The sequence below is a fragment of the Miscanthus floridulus genome, chromosome 10, assembly GCF_019320115.1.
Source record: "Miscanthus floridulus cultivar M001 chromosome 10, ASM1932011v1, whole genome shotgun sequence".
Taxonomy (NCBI): domain Eukaryota; kingdom Viridiplantae; phylum Streptophyta; class Magnoliopsida; order Poales; family Poaceae; genus Miscanthus; species Miscanthus floridulus.
In genome coordinates this window covers 38023491-38044798 of record NC_089589.1, presented here as the reverse complement: position 1 = coordinate 38044798, position 21308 = coordinate 38023491, and the positions used below count along the sequence as shown (strand labels likewise).

The window sequence follows — 21308 nt, the reverse complement described above, 5'->3', positions numbered from 1 at the left end:
AGATACAAAAATCACAAATCACACTTGAATCTGGAATTTTTGAACTATCTTTATAACCTAAAGTCGCTGACAGCAGGGACCCATTGGTCAGCAGGGCCCACCTGTCAGTGAAACCAAAACAGAGGACGGCGCGGGAACGGCGCTAGCTCACTGGCGACCACTTCCCGGCGAGACCGAGGGCACCATCGTGCGCCTCACGACGAGCCGCACCTAATGAACTACCTAGCTCGGCCTATTACTGGCTCTAAGCACGGTGGCAGCGTGTATGGCGGATGGTGGAGGAAGTCCGACGACGCTCCGACGAGGTCCGGCCAGGAAGGGCGCGGTTAAGCTTGGTAGAAGCTTCCAGTGCACACGGGGAAACTAGTGGATGGTACAATGGGGAGTGAGATGGCTTCGGTGGGGGTCGGCCACGACGAGCGCCAACTCCGACGAGGTCTGGACGGCGGCGGAAATAAAACACGGCCACTACCTTGGTTCGTCGGCTCAACGACGAGGTGGAAGGGCTAAAGGAGGCTATGGGGAAACTCCTGGCTAGCTGGAGGCGGTACCGACGCGGTGGCGAGCGAGCTGGGCGACGGCGAGGTGCTCGGCTACAATGGCGGAGAGCGGCGCTGCGGGTGAGCGGGTGGGAGGCAGGAGAAGAAAACGGAAATGTGGCACAGGTGGGGCTCTTGGTCGCGTTCAGGGGCTTCAAATGCCGTGCTCCGGCCCGCCGTGGCCTGCGCGGTCAGGGCAACGGCGACGCGCGGCCGTCATGACCTCCACGCGGCAGCTCTGTTCTGACGCCAGTCGGCCACTGACGACTGAATCGATCGGCCGATTCAGCTAGTTCAGACACGATAGGGGCAGCCTGACAGCGGGTTTTCACGTTGATTTAACTGCTAAACCGTGGCTCCAATTCGTAAATGATCTAAATGAATTTCGTAGTCCTAAGTACCAGCTACAAATGTTGTTCAATCATCTCGTGCTAATTCGCAACCGAAACTGAGAAAAATCATCCCCAAAGTGAGCCTGTCAGTCGGTCAGTGACCCACGACTTAGAAAATTTTGTTAAGTATTGAAATGTTAAATTGCTGATTCTTGTGATCCAAATTCAAGCATGTTAGGAGCTGAATCAATCAATGACCCAAAAATAAAAGTTGTTCCTTATACCAAATACTACAACTTTGCTTTAGTGATCTCCTCCATGCAAGGTCTCTAGCACCTAGTTCCAAATTAGTCAAACATGTCACATTTGAAAGATGAAACACATCAAAGCATGGCTTAATGACCAAACTAGCCCTAGCCCCAAATACCAAAGTTGTTCATGATGATACTCTAAACATGTTTAAGCAATTTGCAAGGTCATTTAAACATTTCATGTAGTAGTCACTCATAGAGCTATTTAAAGTAATCACATGAAATATGCCTTAAAGACTTGACCATGGAAAATGACATTCATGATCCATGTTCCATTTGTGAACCTAAGCATTGCCAAAATATTTTGGTGACTCAAATCTACCAAGTACATGTTTACATTCATGATCATTTGCATATGTACAAAGAAACATGCAATAACAAGCAACGTTGCATATGTTTCAATTCAATGTTCCAATTGTAAATGCATGTTTATGAATGCGTGATGATCATGCTCATGTTATGCAAGTCAAGTTATGCAAGGCTAACACCCGAGGTGTTACAGCCCCTCCCCCTTATAAAAATCTCGTCCCGAGATTTGCAAGACCTACCACTCTTGGAAAAAGGCGGGATAAACTTCTCGTAGATAATCTTCTCTTTCCCATGTAGCATCTTGTTCACTATGATTGTTCCACACCACCTTATAGAACTTAATAATCGTACTCCTTGTTACTCTCTCCATCTCTTCTAATACTCGAATTGGCTTTTCTTCATAGGTCAAATCCGATTGAAGCTGCACGTTGGTGGGTGCAATAGCTTCTTCCGGTACTCAAAGATATTTCTTTAACTGAGAAACATGGAACACATCAAAGATTGCACTCATCTCTGGTGGAAGTTGTAATTTATACGCAACCTTCCCTTTTCGTTCCAAACTTTTGTATGGCCCTACATATCTTGGTGAAAGCTTCTTCTTCATCCCAAATCTTTTCACACCTTTCATGGGTGATACTCTCAAGTATACATAGTCACCCACTTCAAAAGTTAGTGGTCTTCTTCTTCTGTTGGCATAACTCTTCTGTCTAGATTGAGCTGCCTTCATGTGTTGTTGGATGATACGTACTTGCTCTTCGGCTTCATTGACAAAATCAATACCAAAGTATCTCCTTTCACCGGGCTCAATACAATTCAATGGAGTTCGGCACTTTCTGCCATACAAGGCTTCAAATGGAGCCATTTTGATACTCGCTTGATAACTGTTGTTATAGGAGAATTCAGCTAAAGGTAACCATTTCTCCTATGAACCTTTTAAAGATATAACACAAGCTCTAAGTAAATCTTCTAGGATTTGGTTCACTCGCTCTGTCTATCCTGAAGTTTGCGGATGATAAGCTGAACTTCTGATTAGCTTGGTTCCCAAAGCCTGGTGTAAGTGCTCCCAGAAACGAGCTATGAACTGTGGTCCTCGATCTAAGATTATGGTCCTGGGTACTCCATGCAGTCTCACGATCTGGGAAACATATAACTCAGAGTATTTCCCCACGTGATATGTTGTGTGAACTGGTACAAAATGTGCTGACTTGGTGAGACGATCAACAATAACCCATATTGAATCATGACCTTGTGGCGTCGTTGGAAGGCCTGTGATAAAATCCATGCTGATTTCCTCCCATTTCCATCCTAGAATAGGCAATGGCTGAAGTAATCCAGCAGTTTTCATATGGACAGCTTTTACTCTACTGCAGTTATCACACCTAGCAACATAGGCTGCGATCTCTTTCTTCATCTTAGTCCACCAAAAATGGGTTCTTAAATCTTGATACATTTTACTACTACCCGGATGGATAGACAATTTGGATGAGTGAGCTTCTTTTAAAATTTGATTCCTTAGCTCACGGTCTTTTGGTACCACTAACCGGTCCTCAAACCATAATACACCTCTTTCGTCCAATCTAAAATGTTTGGTTTCTTGCTCTTGCATTTTTCTCTTGATGTGACTTATTCCTACATCTGTCTGCTATAGCTCTATGATTTTGCCCTCAAGTGAACAACTGATTGTGATATTGTATAGTACAGCAGGATGTAACAAGTTGAATCCATCTTCTAATAATGCTTCCACAGTGTTGCAATGGGACTTCCGACTAAGTGCATCGGCTACTACATTTGCTTTACCCGGATGGTAATGCACTTCCAAATTGTAGTCCTTAATCAATTTTAACCATCTTCGTTGTCTCATGTTCAGTTCTGGCTGGGTAAAGATATACTTGAGACTTTTGTGGTCAGTATAGATATGACATACATTGCCCAACAAGTAATGTCTCCATATCTTTAATGCATGAACAACGGCTGCAAGTTCCAAATCATGTGTAGGGTAGTTGACTTCATGTTTTCTCAATTGCCGAGAGGCATATGCAATTACTCTCCCTTCTTGCATAAGCACACATCCCAAACCTATTCCTGATGCATCACAAAATACATCAAAAGGCTTTTCAATGTCTGGTTGTGCTAACACAGGTGCTGTAGTCAACAAAGTTCTAAGGGTGTGAAAAGCTGTTTCACATTCTGGTGTCCATTTGTAATTCTCATCTTTCTGAAGTAGTCTGGTCATAGGATTAGCTATCTTTGAGAAATCTGGAATAAACCGACGATAGTATCCTGCTAACCCTAGAAAACTCCGAACTTCATGAACCGAAGTTGGGGCTTTCCAATCCATGACCTCTTGTACTTTGGATGGGTCTACTGAGATTCCATCTCTTGATAAAATGTGACCTAAGAAAGGTACTTTGCTCATCCAAAATTCACATTTGCTAAACTTGGCATATAGCTTATGCTCCCTCAGTCTAGATAGGACAATCCTCAGATGCTCCTCATGATCTGACTCATTTTCTGAATAAATCAATATGTCATCGATAAACACGACCATGAACTTATCAAGTTCGGGCATGAATACCGAGTTCATTAGGTACATGAAATAGGCTGGAGCATTTGTTAGTCCGAAAGACATAACCAAATACTCGTATAAGCCGTACCTGGTAGAGAAAGCAGTTTTAGGTATATCCTCCGGTCTGATCTTTATCTGATGGTAGCCTGATCTCAAGTCAATTTTGGAGAATACCTTTGCCTTCGCTAGCTAATCGAACAAGATGTCTATGCGGGGCAACGGATATTTGTTCTTGATGGTCACCGCATTGAGTGGTCTGTAATCTACACACATTCTCAGTGACTTATCCTTCTTTTTTACAAACAAGGCTGGACATCCCCACGGAGATGAGCTAGGTTGGATAAGACCCTTGTCCAATAGATCTTGCAATTGAACTTTAAGTTCCGCTAACTCATTGGGTGGCATTCTATAGGGCCTTCTGGATATGGGTGCGGTACCTGGCACTAATTCGATCTTAAATTCCATGTCCCTATCCGGTGGTAGACCTGGTAATTCCTTTGGAAATACATCCGGAAACTCACAAACCACGGGGATATCACATATTGTGGTGGTTTGGATAGCATAGGCTAAATGTTGGGGTTCGAAATCGCGGGAGAGTGGGACTAGAAAAGCATTCCCTCCCGTGGGTTCTCTCAACATAATAGTGCGGGTGCTAGTGTCAATAAGAGCACCATGATACTTCATCCAATTCATGCCTAAGATTACACTTATCGACAACCCCGGCAATATTATCAAATCTGTTGTGTACTCCCTCCCTTGTATCGAGATGAGTACATTTTTGACTATCTTTTTGGTAGTAACAGTTCCCCCTGCTGAACTTATGTTAAAACCCCCTTTGCTTACTTCTATTATTTCTTGATCATGTCTAGATGCAAATGCTTGACTCATAAATGAATGAGAAGCTCCCGAATCAAATAAAACAACAGCGGGATGCTTGTTGACGAGAAACATACCAGCCGTGATAACTTCTCCGGCGGGCACTTCCTCCACAGCGGTATAATGCACTTGTCCTTGACGTGCCCTGGCATTCACCTGCCTCTGATTGTTCTGATTTGGGTTGCCATTCCTCTTGGGGTGGGGGCACTCCTTGGACCAATGACCCAGTTGGTTGCAGTTGAAACATGGTTGATTACTTCTGAATCCAGTGGAGCTGTCCTGTTTGCCATTTCCTTTCGGTAAGGCAATAGTGAACGCCTTACGGAATGGTTTTTGTGGCCTATTATTCTGAGCTTTTGGTGGTGGAGGCCTAAACTTGGATGCCGGTGGACGGAATTGTGGCCTAGCTGTGATAGGTGCTTTTGACTGGAAAGATCCGGATGCACCGGCCTCATATGCCCTCTTGCGACCTTTAGCAACTGCATGCATGTTGTTGTGGTTTTCTTGGGTCAAGGCATCACTAATAAACTCATTGTACGTGGCACATCGAGAATTTGCCATAGTCTTCATCAGTTTGGTACCCAAACCTCGCTTGAAACTCTCTATCTTTTTCTCTTCAGTATCCACGAAACTTGGAGCATATCTTGACAAGTTGTTGAATGCGTGCATATATTCTGTGAGTGACTTTGTTCCTTGAGTGAGCCTCATAAATTCGGCTGCTTTCATGTGCATCAGGCCCGGGGGAATATGGTGTCCTCTAAAAGCCAGCTTAAACTGTTCCCAGGTCACTCGCGCATTAGCAGGCAGAGACGACAGGAAGTGTGTCCACCAGATTCCTGCTGGTCCTTGCAATTGATGAGAAGCATACTCTGCTTTTAGATGCTCCGTGACCCTCAACAGACGGAATTTCTGCTCAATGGTATTCAGCCACTCATCGGCCTGCAGTGGTTCCTCAGCCACCTTGAAAATCGGAGGCTTCGTGTCTAGAAACTCCTTGAATGTACTGTGCTGATTTGGCTCGGCCCCTGGTTGATGTGGGTGGCCACGAGCAGTGTTTTGCGCGATAAGGCGCAAAGCTTCTTCCATTGTCCTCTGGCTCCCCAGGAACTAGGTAAAAGAATTCCTGAGCAGACGGCGGCGGTGGGGGTGGTAAGTCATCATGGTTGCCATCCTGGCTGCTACTAGCTCCTGCACGGGTGCGCGTCATCTGCGAAGTTGCAACAATAAGCGATTATTGGTTGAGGTCAAGAGATTGCAGAGGAATTATGTACTCATGCCAAACTAAAATTACTGGAGAAAATTCTCAAAATCACAATAAAACAGAGGCATAATAATTCATTCTCGCAACATTACATCACCAATTTGACCACTTATTGCGCTCATAACGCATGCAAATTTAAATCATGATCACCAACAAAGGACTGGAATAACATTGATGTTCAACCAAACGTGCAATTAATCAACATTACATGATAGTCGGGCTACTAATACCAAACTTCGAACTATAGGTCCATTACATGAATAAAGGTGATACATTAGTCCTTCCACTAAGTGCTAAGCGATCTAATCCTCATCATGATCACTATCGAGGTCAGACGCAGGATCATCTCCTTCCTCAGGTTCTACTTCTTCTTCAGGCTCCACTTCTTCTTCTCCTTCCTCGTACCCTTCTAGATCCATTTCTGCGGCTCTAGGTGGGACATAAGGGTGGAGCTGATTGTTCAGTAGATGAACCTCCTCATGTAGATTATCGTTGTATTCTTCCGCATTGGCCAGCTGCTGTCCCAGCTCAAACTGTCGAGCTCTCAGGACATCTTCCCTGGTCCAAGCTGCATTTCGCTGGTGAGTTAACCGAGTCATCTCTTCAGTGAGCCTCTCAATCTCGGCGTCGTGCTCCCTCTAAAGTTGACGTCGGTCCTCATGGGCATGACCAAGAGCACCAGACACACGTCTGAGGCTACCTTCAACTCCATCTAACACTCTCATCATTGCGAACATGGCGCTCATGGCAGGGTTGTCACTGTTCTGTCCTTCTGCTGCACCAATCTCCAAAGATCTTCCTCTTGCCTGCTGCCATGAGTCAGTGGAGGGGTTACCCCTCGGAAAGACTCCAACCAAAGCGGCTACCAGCTCCTGAGGAAAACGATCCATGATGTCCCTCAGGATCCCAAAGGCTGCCCTGCCAGCTGCTTCTTCAGCAGTTCTGCCAGTTGACTTATAACACCAGCCTGTCCACTCAGAATCGTCACCTCGGGGATGAACAACGGCCTCCATAGTAACTAAGAGACCTTCTCCCAACCGCTCATTCGCCCAGAAGTAGCGGGGTTCCATTCCATCAGGATAGCCTACATAGCTGAGTACTCTCCACAAGAGTGTAGGCATCCCAAACTCTCCAAGGAACGTGTGACGTTGACGGGTACGTGGAGCAAGCTGACGGCTAGGAGCTCTGCCTCCGGTGGACTTGCGAGCAGTCTGCTTGGTGCGTGCCATCTGCACCATTAACATGTACCACTTGGTGAGACAATGCCATAATGGATAAGAGTTACATAACCGAGTAAGAATTTTATAAGGGGAGGAACAATGTAATTATGTGGATGGTAATTTAACATGATGCATGCTCGTGCCGTACGTCCTCACAAACTTAGGAAAAATTTGTTTCTAACAGTAGACACGGTGGCATACATACGTTCTCTCATAAATAGCGTAACTAATCGAGCTACACGTTTCGTTGTTAGTGTACCTGCATAAAATTTCATTTCAGCCCTAAACCCATAATGAAATATGTAGAATGTAATTGTAAATACTTTCATATATGTATACCTATACATATACTTCCGTATCAATCTACCCGACAAAAATTTAAGCCCACAATTAAATACGTACCATATACACATGCAAGCATGCATACATAGCCGTACCAAAGCTAACTCTTCCCGACCGCACGCTCACATCTTGCGGTCATACACTCATCTTACCTTGGCGTAGAGGCATTTGGTCCATACATTACCACTCAAGTGAATGGCATCCATACAATAGCACGCCGTATGGACGACGAAGTAAAAACCCCCATGTTAGTACTTAAATAGCCACCTAATAGTCCTTAATTTGGGCATAAGGAAAGTGATCATTGGCACACTTTAGATTTCAATTACCTATTATATAACTATTAGTTGCTAGAGAAGGGTTTTTGGAAAAACAAAAACTTTTGTTTTAAATACACTTGTGACAATTAACGTTGAATCTTGCTCTGATGCCAGCTATCGCAGAACCGACCAATTTATAAGAATACAAGTACAATGGCAATCCGCAAGGGGTCGCACTGTCATACTTGAACCCATATAAACCCGGTAGTCCGTCGAGTACCACGACGGGTCCCGATAAACGATTTACAACAACCAAGATCGTACAGGATTCAACATACATGCCACATATTACATAAAGTTCACAGATACCTTTCATCATCAGAGTACGAATAAAAGTTATTACAAACCAAGTTTGATAAATAAAGCGGAAGCAAATAAGTTCGAAGATAAAGTTTCCAACATAGTTTGATACAGTGCCAAGCCAGATCACGGTCCACAAAAGCAAGGATAGGAATTAATAAAGAAGCCTGCCCAAGGCTTACTCCTCATCCACAGCGGGATAGAAGCAACTCTTGCAATAACCATGATACACAGTGCCATCTGCAACAATGGGAAAATAAACCCTGAGTACGAGAAGGTACTCAGCTAGACTTACCCGTCATGAACCAGAAATAAAATGACTCCAAGGATTATGCAAGGCTGTATAAGTGGATGTAACTTGACAACATTTTGTGAAAAAGACAACTGATCCATTGTACAATTATGATTCCTTTATCAAGTTAATTATAACTATCTATTTCTAGATTAGCAACTATCCTGTGCCAAACATGTGGTATATCATTTAGAAGCATACAATAGTAACCATAGCAGGTATTGTAATTCCATTTTCATCCGAACCATCATATTTCATAACACAGTTACTACGATGTTGGAGCTAGTCAAGTTTCTCACTATCCGGGAGAGACGGCAATTCGAATCGATTTCAACCAGCTGGGAATTTATTCCTAACACAAACCCAGGTCTACCAGCCACGATAGCCTTAGGTCACCTTTGGTACAACTCCGGTACACATTTCGTGGGTCCGTACTACGCCGCACAATCTGGAACACCAGATGCCAGGATGCTCAGGCCAAGCCTGCCCTTGGGCTCAGTCTGATCGTTCCCCGGAAGGAGCACACAACAGAACGATTCCCGCCCTGAGTTGAATTACTCGGCTTCGCGGTCGGAACGAGTTATCCGGCCAGCTAAGTGAGAGGCATGCGTTCAATCTTGTCAGAAGTTCCAACAATGGTATGGTCCTTGATCGACACAGACGGGGATAGATCCACACCTAAGACCTCCATGTCTTGTTGCTTCTCTATCGACCTCCCGTCCGGTCTCGATTTACTTTTACCTCATGGTTCTGTTCCACGATAGCAGATATAGCCAACCGTGCTCCGGTATCCACCTATATCTCGCAGGTGATAGGATATCACCCGACTTCTACCGGTCTAAGCATGGCTAAGCATTTATTCGATCCTGGACCTATACCGATTAAAGGTGTAATATTTGGACAAGGAATGTACATGCATCAAGTGGTTTCATTCAACTCTTATAACCTAATGCATCAATCATAAATACGTAAGTAAACATTTGTAAATTACTGGGAGACTTATAATGCTCCGGGGCTTGCCTCCCAGAAAGGAAGTAGGGCGGTGGTCAGGACACTCCAGAAGCTCTTCAGGGTTCTACTCCACGCCTTCGGGAGCTGCGGCTTGCGGATCCTCCTGCTGGTTCCCTTCCTCTGCTTCTTCGAATTCCAGCAACATGATCTCTTCCTCCGATCCTAGATGCATGAGTATGGCATAAGTATTATGAATGCATATATGTTAACAAGTGCATCATGTTTATTGAGTAGGTGCATATCTCTTCTCGGTTATTTAATTATCTACTTCCATAATGCATCGATTATACCATAAAATAACAGCTACTTGTTTCACTCATAACTAGAGTTATACAAATCCAAATCCAGTGATCCTAGACTTTCTGGAAAGCTTATCAAATTCTCTACAACTTTGTTATTAACCATTTTTATAGTACACATCAGTTTCAACATGCAACTCATCAAACTCTAGAATCAGTCCGGAAACTATTTAATATGCAATATAAAGTAATAATACTTCTACTTCATGTAATCATTCAAAATTTGACAACATAGAATCTACCAACAGTTTAAGCATACCAAAAACATTTAAGATAATATAGTGGTGAAGCCCAAACTATTTATTTAATTGCCTTTATTATTTTATTTAGATATCTAGGTTAAACAATAAACATATATCAGATGCACTTCATAAATTCTCAAAAATTTACAGTACCTTACTAATGCTATCAAAGGACTACTATAAAAATTTCATGTCATTTTACCAAGTAGAACATCCTATACAAAAATGACAAGGAAGCAAGGCTTGAAATAGCATAAATGGAAAATCCTATTGAAAAGTGTCAAGCAACAGATTTCCTATTTTTCTTAACATCCATATGGTACTAGGATTACCTCCAACAAATTTCATGAATTTTGGACTCATAAATAATTTATAAAAATTCATGCAAGGATTGACTATCCATAAAAGAAAAATCTATAACTATAAATCTACCCATGCACTGGTCCTCAAATTTTTACCAGAGTTCATATATGACAAGAATAGCTTACCACAAAAATTTCATAATTTTTGGAGCACAGGAACTCTAGATATAAAATAAACAAATTTGAATGCATTCAAAAGCACATTTCAAATCCCTATTTAAATCTCCAAAACTTTCTACTGTAAATGTTAAAAACATATTTTTCCTAAATACTACACTTCCTAAGGAACACTACAAAATTTATTTCACAAATTTAGGAGCTACCAAACTGAAGATACAAAAATCACAAATCACACTTGAATCTGGAATTTTTGAACTATCTTTATAACCTAAAGTCGCTGACAGCAGGGACCCATTGGTCAGCAGGGCCTGCCTGTCAGTGAAACCAAAATAGAGGACGGCGCTTGCGACGGCGTGGGAACGGCGCTAGCTCACCGGCGACCACTTCCCAGCGAGACCGAGGGCACCATCGTGCGCCTCACGACGAGCCGCACCTAATGAACTACCTAGCTCGGTCTATTGCTGGCTCTAAGCACGGTGGCAGCGTGTATGGCGGATGGTGGAGGAAGTCCGACGATGCTCCGGCGAGGTCCGGCCAGGTAGGGCGCGGTTAAGCTCGGTAGAAGCTTCCAGTGCACACGGGGAAACTAGTGGATGGTACAATGGGGAGTGAGATGGCTTCGGTGGGGGTCGGCCACGACGAGCGCCAACTCCGACGAGGTCTGGACGGCGGCGGAAATAAAACACGGCCACTACCTTGGTTCGTCGGCTCAACGACGAGGTGGAAGGGCTAAAGGAGGCTACGGGGAAACTCCTGGCTAGCTGGAGGCGGTACCGACGCGGTGGCGAGCGAGCTGGGCGACGGCGAGGTGCTCAGCTACAATGGCGGAGAGCGGCGCTGCGGGTGAGCGGGTGGGAGGCAGGAGAAGAAAACGGAAATGTGGCACAGGTGGGGCTCTTGGTCGCGTTCAGGGGCTTCGAATGCCGTGCTCCGGCCCGTCGTGGCCTGCGCGGTCAGGGCAACGGCGACGCGCGGCCGTCGTGACCTCCACGCGGCAGCTCTGTTCTGACGCCGGTCAGCCACTGACGACTGAATCGATCGGCCGATTCAGCTAGTTCAGACGCGATAGGGGCAGCCTGACAGCGGGTTTTCACGTTGATTTAACTGCTAAACCGTGGCTCCAATTCGTAAATGATCTAAATGAATTTCGTAGTTCTAAGTACCAGCTACAAATGTTGTTCAATCATCTCGTGCTAATTCACAACCGAAACTGAGAAAAATCATCCCCAAAGTGAGCCTGTCAGTCGGTCAGTGACCCACGACTTAGAAAATTTTGTTAAGTATTGAAATGTTAAATTGCTGATTCTTGTGATCCAAATTCAAGCATGTTAGGAGCTGAATCAATCAATGACCCAAAAATAAAAGTTGTTCCTTATACCAAATACTACAACTTTGCTTTAGTGATCTCCTCCATGCAAGGTCTCTAGCACCTAGTTCCAAATTGGTCAAACATGTCACATTTGAAAGATGAAACACATCAAAGCATGGCTTAATGACCAAACTAGCCCTAGCCCCAAATACCAAAGTTGTTCATGATGATACTCTAAACATGTTTAAGCAATTTGCAAGGTCATTTAAACATTTCATGTAGTAGTCACTCATAGAGCTATTTAAAGTAATCACATGAAATATGCCTTAAAGACTTGACCATGGAAAATGACATTCATGATCCATGTTCCATTTGTGAACCTAAGCATTGCCAAAATATTTTGGTGACTCAAATCTACCAAGTACATGTTTACATTCATGATCATTTGCATATGTACAAAGAAACATGCAATAACAAGCAACGTTGCATATGTTTCAATTCAATGTTCCAATTGTAAATGCTTGTTTATGAATGCGTGATGATCATGCTCATGTTATGCAAGTCAAGTTATGCAAGGCTAACACCCGAGGTGTTACATAATATTCCGCACTTTGACTTTGGAAATATAATAATGTAATTTTTAAGAACTCTAGATGTATGAAATGGATTAAGTATTGTAGCTCATTCTCATTATTGGATCCTTGGGGGAAAATGTGGATCTTTCGGGCTCTCCCTTGGGGTGTGCCCAACGGAAACCACCCACTGTAGCTTGCTTACGGGGTGCTTAGTGTCTGGTGGAAGACGAGTGCCTCCGTAAGTGCATTATTTCGAACGGTTCTGCCACACATGCCCACCAAGTGCTCGACCTTTTGCCTCAACCATTCTAGCACCCTGTTCTAACTTCGGTTCAACTGTTTCTTGTTTCATTGATGTTCTTGAACCTTGTGAGCTCCTGCGTGTGTAGATTTTCTTACCTCATCATAGGATTTTCATAGGTAGGAAGCCATCGCTTCACATCTTACCTAATGTGCTTGCTCCAATAGGATTCTCGCCTCTCTAGTTCATATGTGATGCTTATATATCCATCTTGTTCTCTCGTGCAGCGAGTTTGGGTAGTTGAGTCAGCTTGGCAGTTGGGCAGTGATAGAGAACCTGAGGCTAAGCCTGCAGGTATGGATTGAGGCCAAGCCTCATGAGTGTTAGCTTGGGCAGTGATGGCATAGTCAGGGGGAGTTTTCTATTAGTGGTAGTGAGTCAGGGGGAGTGTTAGCTTCGCAGTTGCTTAGTGAGTTAGTTTTTCTTGCAGTGTCAGTATGCTTTGCACTAAGAATGTTGGTGGAGCCCCTAGTGATAATAACCATGATAGACGACCGCCTCCTTCTTCAGGTAGAGACAAGGACAAGGCTGTGCATATCGAGAGCACTAGGAAGTGCAAGCATGGAGATAGAGGTGCTCAGGTAGCAGCTCAAGTTGCAGTAGTAGCAGAGGCAGCTGAGAGAGGTGGCAGTGATGGTGCTATTCACATTGGTGGCATCCATGTTAGTCTTGCCAGTCTAGAGGCAGAGGCTCGGTAGGAGACAGAGCAGCAGTAGGAGCAGCCTCTTCGTTGGTCCAGTCGTGCTCATGTTCAGGTGGCTCCAAGGCTTGTGGGTCTGAGGTGTGGTGGACGTGTACCACCCACTAGAGCAGCTAGTCCACCTCCAGTAGTGCACCTTGACTTGAGGACCGCTAATGCTCAGAGAGTTCAGGAGCTACGATTTATTGAGATAGAGGAGTGGTTCAGAGAGACCCCAGAGCTTCAGAAGGGTTCTACACAGTGTTGCAGGAGGACTTCTACACTGCTTACGTCCTTTGTGGCGTCGCTTTGAGGTCTCACTAAGTGTGTCCAATACAGGACATTATTGCAGATGGTGGAGAACAGATCTGTCCCCACCTTACCTACCTGCTAGGCTTAGCAGATCTTCTTGGACGATCTGGCTCATACATAGTGGCTTGGGTGAGAGAGTTCTATGCTAGTCTTTGGATTCACTCGGACCATGAGTATTTATAGTTTACCTTTAGAGGTTGCCCTCACAGGCTCTATAGCTTATAGGTCAAAGAGAGACTGGGACAATCAGTATCCCCTACCAGGCTTCACACTGTCTGTTATGGTACGACAGCTCCACCCAGACACCCTCATGGTGGAGTGGTTCTAGGTACAGCCACCATCAGCGCCTGCGTTCGCCCACCGTTTGGAGACGGGTCCTACCGCACTCCAACTAACTATTGACGATGATTTCGTCAACATTTTGGTTGGTCAAAAAAGTCACAAAAGTGTCACATATAAAAGGACATAAGCCAACCATGAATGGTTTTTGTTCAAATAACTTGGTTCCACATGTACATGTCCTCTATTTGAATGTAGGTACAAAGTGGACAAAAAACCAAGCTTGGGGGCCCAACTTGACATGTTGGCATACCCCACAAGTATGGCCAATTGACTATCTAAATGCACCATTATGATGGGCTTAGCATATGACGGTTACCTGCAAAAGATGTCCCCAATTGGCCACAATTGGCCGGTTGGCCGACGTATGAATGTTGGCCAAATTAGCTCAAACTTGGTGTGGAGCAAGCCAAGAGAAAGATGACACAGCCCCCACCAACAAAGTGTGGCCCACCTAACATAGGGAGGTCGGCCGACCTCCCCATTGTGCCCATCAACTTCCCACAAGCTTCCATGATCCATGAGACACACTCCACAAGTAACCTCAACCATTGGATCATAGGTGTGCTTTCTCTCAATGGTGGAAGATGAGAGTACATGGATTGATCGACCCACAATGTACCAAACCGACGTGACAAAAAAATTCCAACTCTACATACCCATCAAGGAAGTGGAGGAGAGGTCCCACACCAAAGGGGGTTGGCCCCACCTACCATAGGGGGGTCGGACGACCCCCCCTCTAGTGGCCAAACCGCCTTAGATTTCTTTCACCGCCTCCATGCATGAGCCTTGATCTGCATCATCCAAATCATGTTAGTTTGATCCAATGGCTCAAAGAGGTGATCACACTGATTGCTGACGTGGCGTTAGAGTAGCCCCTACTCCTCTCCCTATAAATACCCTGTTACCCCCTCACTCTCACTCATGACTACAATGAGTAAACTACTCTCTCTTTAGATTGGTGAAGCCATGCTTTAGTAGTAGTAGTGCTATGCAATTAGGGAGAGAGTGAGGGGAGTGTGGAGAAGAGCCAGGCCTGTCTAGTGTCTTCTCCAAGCTGTACCTCGATGGATGCGCTCTTCTTTGTAAGTAATCATCTGAGATCTTTTATAGTGTTTGATATTCTGATTCTGGTATAGTGGATATATAACCTATCCTCATTGGTGCACCGCTTTACTTTAGTAGAGTGCTCTAGCTTCACTAAGGGAACTTAGTGGCTCAAGGTTAGAGTAGTGAGATATAGGGCGATATCTTGCCTGTGTTGACCGCTTGTCGCACGGATTATTTGTGGTAGCTAGCAAGTGGTGACAGCCTTGTCTAGTCACTGTATTCCACCACGTGTTGTTTGGTAAGTTCTTAACAGGTTGGGCCTCTATAAAAAGATAGCCGCTTTAGGTAGGGGTTATATCTCATATTGTCTCACCTATCGCCTCTGTGAGCGGGGGAGTGAAATTCTCCTTATATCCATCTTACCTTACCAGATATCATTTCTATAAAGATCCTCTCTTCCAAAATACCATAGACTCCTTGTATCATCATAGGATGGACTTGATCCTTAGTTAGTTCACTTCACGTTTCCCGTGGAAATCACGATACCTGGAACACTCCCGGTGAAGGCTACATTGACAACCGTACGCTTGTGGTTTACCCGTTTGCCACTTCTGGTCAGGGTTTACAATACCGGTAAGAAAAAAATTTCGGTCCCCAGCGATAAATACGAAATTTCGGAAATTTCGGAAATATCGGTTCAAATTTAAATAAATTTAAATTGAGTTTTAAACAAATTTGACATCATTTCACTAGAAAAACTCTATAATCCATCATTCATCATAAATTTATATAACATCGACGAAATAACATAATATATCACAGAAGTAGAGCCGCGGTAATACAGTGTGCTGACGGTGGGCGAGCTGCATATACTAGTGCCGTCCAATGTGTGAGTGAGAAAATTAAATAAATTTGAAGAAATTTAGGGCTTTGATAAGACTAGATGATATGGAGGGTCATTTTAGTGTGGTTTGGTGTAATTTTAGAGCGAAAGATGAATTTAACCGAAAAATTTTGACCGATACAAAAAAATTTCGGACCTCAACGAAAAAGACGATATTTCGGAAATTTCGGCGATACTTCGCCGAAATTGTAAACCCTGCTTCTGGTGTCAACACTGACCTTACTCCTGTGGCTTGTCTGCTGAACGAGATCATGAGGAGGACTTTACTTTCGAGGTGTGGTTACCATGAGGGGTTGACCAACCTCCAGCTATGGTTGCTTGATTCCCTCATGTCTCAGTCAGAGTTTGACGTATGGGACGTCATTCGGCCTGTTCGCTGGTTGGTTTCTGGGCTGGTTTGGGCTGGCTGGTGCTGGTTTATTGTGAGAGAAAAACACTGTTGGCTGGCTGGTTTGGGCTGGCTGAAACCAACAAGCGAACAGGCTGATTGTTTCAGAGATGGAGGACATGATTGCAGAGGGCTTGAAGGGCCGTCGTCAGCTGCCGTATGGTCACTGGATTTGCTATTTGATCATAAGGATACCTGAGCGGCTAAACACACAGTTTGTCTGAGAGTTGAGAGAGTCACCTACAAAGTTTCCTGTCTACAAGATGAGCAGAGTGATAGATGGCCGACTTGTGGACAGGGCAGTGAGACAGGCTTGTTGCTCCGGCAGACCAGAGGATGCCGACACTATAGCCGAGTAGGACTAGGCCATCAGGGCCACTGACCTAGCAGAGCTTGACCAGTTAATTGAGTAGCTCGACTCCTCCAACAGCTCAGACGAGGACTACGGGCCTCCTCCTGAGATGCCTACACGACCACGAGGCCGAAGGCTCCAGCTCAGCTCCACCACAGCCACAGCCAGTGGATCCTACACTAGCTACGATCCATGATAGGATGCAGCAGGAGCAGCAGAGGCAGGCTCATGTACAGGCCAACTAGACTGACCACTTGCTGACAGTGATTGCCTAGGTACAGGCTCGTCAGGATCAGTTTTAACCGCAACACTTGGGGGTTCACCAGTAGACTTTGGCGTTCATGGATCATATGCTATGACATACTGGTGCTCCTCCATTTGTGCCTCCAGTGCAGCAGCTTGGCCTCGCAGCTAGTACCACTACAGTGACCCCAGCGTTATAGTCCAGCAGACTTTAGAGTCAAGGTCAGCTGCCATTACAGTTTGCCTCGCTCAGGTTTGAGTTTCCTCAGTTCTTTGCTACTCCAGGCACTAGGCAGTTAGAGGGCTAGTGACAGCTCAGCAGACAGTTTCAGCTTCTTTCGCCAGTCAGTCTGAGTCACTGTTGGCCTCGATGACCCCTGTTGCTAGGAGCCTATCTGCTACCTTCAGTGAGATCACCGGGCACCCCACTCCACCACTTTAGGTGCCCGTGACTACAAAGGCTCCTGTTATCGGGATAACCGACACGCTACCTTCTTCAGTAGCTTCGTCCGAGCCAACCCCTACAGTGAGTCAGCCTCCTTTCGTCACTCCTACTCCAGAGGCTTCAGCTTCAGAGACAGCAACAACTCTAGTGGCTCCTACTACTACTCTTGTTGAGACAACTTCAGAGCCATAGGGTCAGGTCACCACCTTAGAGTCACAGCAGGCAGACCCAGCTACCAAGTACACCGAGTAGACCCAGACCACTTCACTCACACTTCTAGAGTCAGAGGGTCAGGCAAAGTCCGCTCGAGAGGGTCAAACAGCTCAGAGTTCAGATTCAGATGTCGACTTGACCTAGTTTGAGATCACTCCGCACGCCTCAGCACTCGACTCGTCTGCTCCTGTCCCGCCAACCGACCCTTAGGTTTTAGTGCTTGACGCCAAAGGGGCAGAGGGAGCGAGTATGTTAGATTTAGGGAGAGCGTGTGAGATGAACTTGTTCTTTTGTGTGTGCTACTTCATGCATTCACGTTTACTTTCATGCATTGTATTATATGTGTACTTGCATGTGTTTGACTCTATGTGCCATGTGTGCTTTATATATATATATATATATATATATATATATATATAGGAAACTTCTTTCCTACTCCCGCTAAGTAGCTACTCCTGCATGAAAATATACGCATGCGAGCGTCCGCTGGTCCGGCGTGGGGACCTAGCTAACGAGCCAATGACGGCGTTCCACCGAGGATGCTCGCACCTATAGAAACACCTTAGCGAGTCAGAATAAGCAGACCCGTTAATTCAATGTATATACAATAGGGCTAGATAACGAGCCGGCTCGGCTTGTTCTGGCTCGTTAAGATAAGGCCAACTCGGCTCGACTTGTTTACGAGCTCGAGCTAGCTCGCTAAGCTCGTGAGCCAGGTATAAAAAAGTACACAAAATATAATATTTATGTTTATCTAAAGCTTGAGAATAGTAATAATACAAAGATAACACATCCAACAGCCTTAAAACGAACAAAACATTAATATGTGCTAACATATATATATACAAGTATAATAATATACTATAGTATTATACCATACCTCCATGGTCCATACTCCATACCATACATAATGTGTCCATAAGTATCCATATATCCATTAAAAACAAAACGACAAAGTTATAATAATCCTAAGTTTATAGGTTTTAGACAAGTCAACGATCAATTGTAAAGTGTAAGACATGGATTAATATAAAAACTAATATAATTTCTACTATTTTTTCTGAAAGCACGACTCATTTGACCTTGTGAACGTTACGAGCTGACTCAAGTTAACTTGTCAGAGCTGACAAGCTAAAAACTTGCTCGGCGGCTCGCTATCCACAAGCAATCTGTTTAGGGAGAAATACGGTTGATCAATTGTGAGAGATAAATACTATTTCGGCTGAAAATTTAGAATTCTATACGATCGTAAACGTCCAGCCGAACAGGTTGAAGAGACGAGACGAGATGAGGTGAGCCGGGCACTAGTCGAGCGACCTGACGACCTTTGAGTTCGCCCTCGCCGAGCAGCACCGTGCCGGAGTCCACGCGCCGCGCCGGAGTCCACGCGCCGCGCCGCTCGGCCCCTCGAGATCTAGCGTCGCCTGTGGATCTGGCCGCGACGCCTCCTTCCCTCCCGAAGGCGGTGGCAGGGCCCCTCCCCGGGCAGATCTCCTCGGCCCAGGCGGAAACAGCTATTCCTCCCGACCCCGACTTCACCGACGGCGGCGCTTCCACCCAGCGGCGGTGCTCTCTTCTCGCTCCATTCCATGGCGTCCCCTCCCCCAACCCCATGGATCCGGCGGCGCCCCCTCCTCCACGCCCTCTGGACCTGGCGACGAGCCCCACCAGGGGCAGTGGCGGCGGGGCTTCCCCCTCCCAGCGGCAGCGGCGGCTTCCCCATCACCCCGATGGCGGCCCCTTCAAGGAACTGGCATCCGGGCGGCTGCGTCGGACGAACCTTCCCGTTCGTCTGTGTCGTTCTTCTCTGCGCTGCTTCTCTGTGCCATCAATCGATACAGATTATGCTTCCTGCGCTTCTCATTGGGACTATGTGTACATCCTGCATTTTGCGTACATGCATACCTTCTCAGATCGCCATTCCGTCCTTCCGGCGAGAGGCTGCAGCTTGCTTGCCGCCGGGAGCCCCCCTCCGCTGGACGTTGGTGCTGGTTCTCCTTGGACTCAGGTGCCGTGCCCCAGGTGAGCTCCTCTGTCCTGCCCCTGTCTTCTGACCGTCCAGATCTGCCAACCTGTGCTGATGTGCGGTGCCAGAGATTGATATGTGTGTTGATTATTATGGACGGGAGTATATGGAAAATGAGATTGGGATGGGGAATTTGTTGATTTGGGATGGGGAAGAGGCGGAAATGAGATTGAGGTTGTGTTTATCGTTGATTTGTAGGGGAGAAGTGCTTATCAGTTGCTCTAAGCTACTAGCCTACCAGTTCTCGTAGTATAGGTGTTTGATAAAATGCCTATTATTTGGGGGCAGATTAGGTGTTAATTTATTTGATCAGTGGGGAATATTTTAAGATCTACTGCACTCTTCATTCATGGATTCATTCTATCTTTTCCATTCTAGAACCTTAGAGTTTCCAGATTGTACATGGTTTCAAATTATGAGATCCATTCTATTGAACTGAAGTTCCTGACACTCTACTTCTTACATTTTCGAAGTCAAAGAACAATTCATTATCTGTGACACTACCAGGAGAAGGTCAGCAGGAATGTACTCAGACTATTTTCTTGTTTTTTTAGATAGTATCACTTGATACTCTTTCCATATTATTATAGGATCACTTGATACTTTTCAGATTGTACTATCCCCTGATACTTGTATCTCCCTATTCTTTTCAGAAAAGAGTGTGATTGCCCATCGTTGATCATCAGGCTGATGCCCGGCAGCTATGTTCTGAGTCATGTGAAAAGGCTGCATTTTAATCTATGGATGCACATATACTTATTTTTGGTATGTATACAGCATGTATGCCTGGATAACCAACATGATCATGTACTCATACTTTTTTTTTTCAAACCATGTATGTACTCGTACCTAATTGCTATACATATAATCCCCATTTTGTCCTTTCGAAAGTACGTGCTCCATACAAGTATGTGCTCATACTACACTGCTTTGTCGACGTACTCATACTTTGATCAGTATATATACTTTAATGGATGAGTATGTACTCATACTTCAATTATAATATGCATCTGATCAAACAAGTATGTACTCGTACTTCTATAAACATACTTTCTGATAATGTGTATGTACTCATACTGATGTAAACTAGGTCTGATCTTTCGAAAGGTATGATAGCGTCGATTGGTGGAGACTCGACGTTCACGATCTAGGCTTCAAACCAAGACTGATTCGGACCCCCGCAACCGTTACACCACTGCTCTGTTGGTTATCAACCACGCGAACGCGATTGACCTCACCGAGAAGGCTTTCCTGCAAGCGAATCGAGAACACAAGCAAGAACGAGATAAACGCAATCTGAAATTGCAAATAAATATAAGGCTTATGATAACAAGAAGGAGTTCAAGTCTTTATTCGAAAGGACTAATCGCCACAGGCGAACAAGATCAAGAACTGGGGTCTAGGTTCACAGCAAGCGGCCTTAGCGGCGACAGTTGTAGCAAAACGACGTCTGTTTCACGAGGAAATCAA

General features: G+C 45.1%; 1 protein-coding gene across 1 annotated transcript in view; it reads left to right on the top strand.

Moving 5' to 3' along the window:
- Positions 1–20719, top strand: part of LOC136488430 (uncharacterized) — a 98239-nt gene extending 77520 nt beyond the window's left edge. The window contains exons 2-4 of the mRNA XM_066485364.1: positions 19121–19834; positions 20312–20351; positions 20492–20719. Of these exons, the coding sequence (XP_066341461.1) occupies positions 19121–19834; positions 20312–20351; positions 20492–20517 (780 nt within the window). The 3' untranslated portion in view covers positions 20518–20719. The remainder of the gene's footprint in view (positions 1–19120; positions 19835–20311; positions 20352–20491) is intronic.
- The last annotated feature ends 589 nt before the right edge of the window (positions 20720–21308 follow it).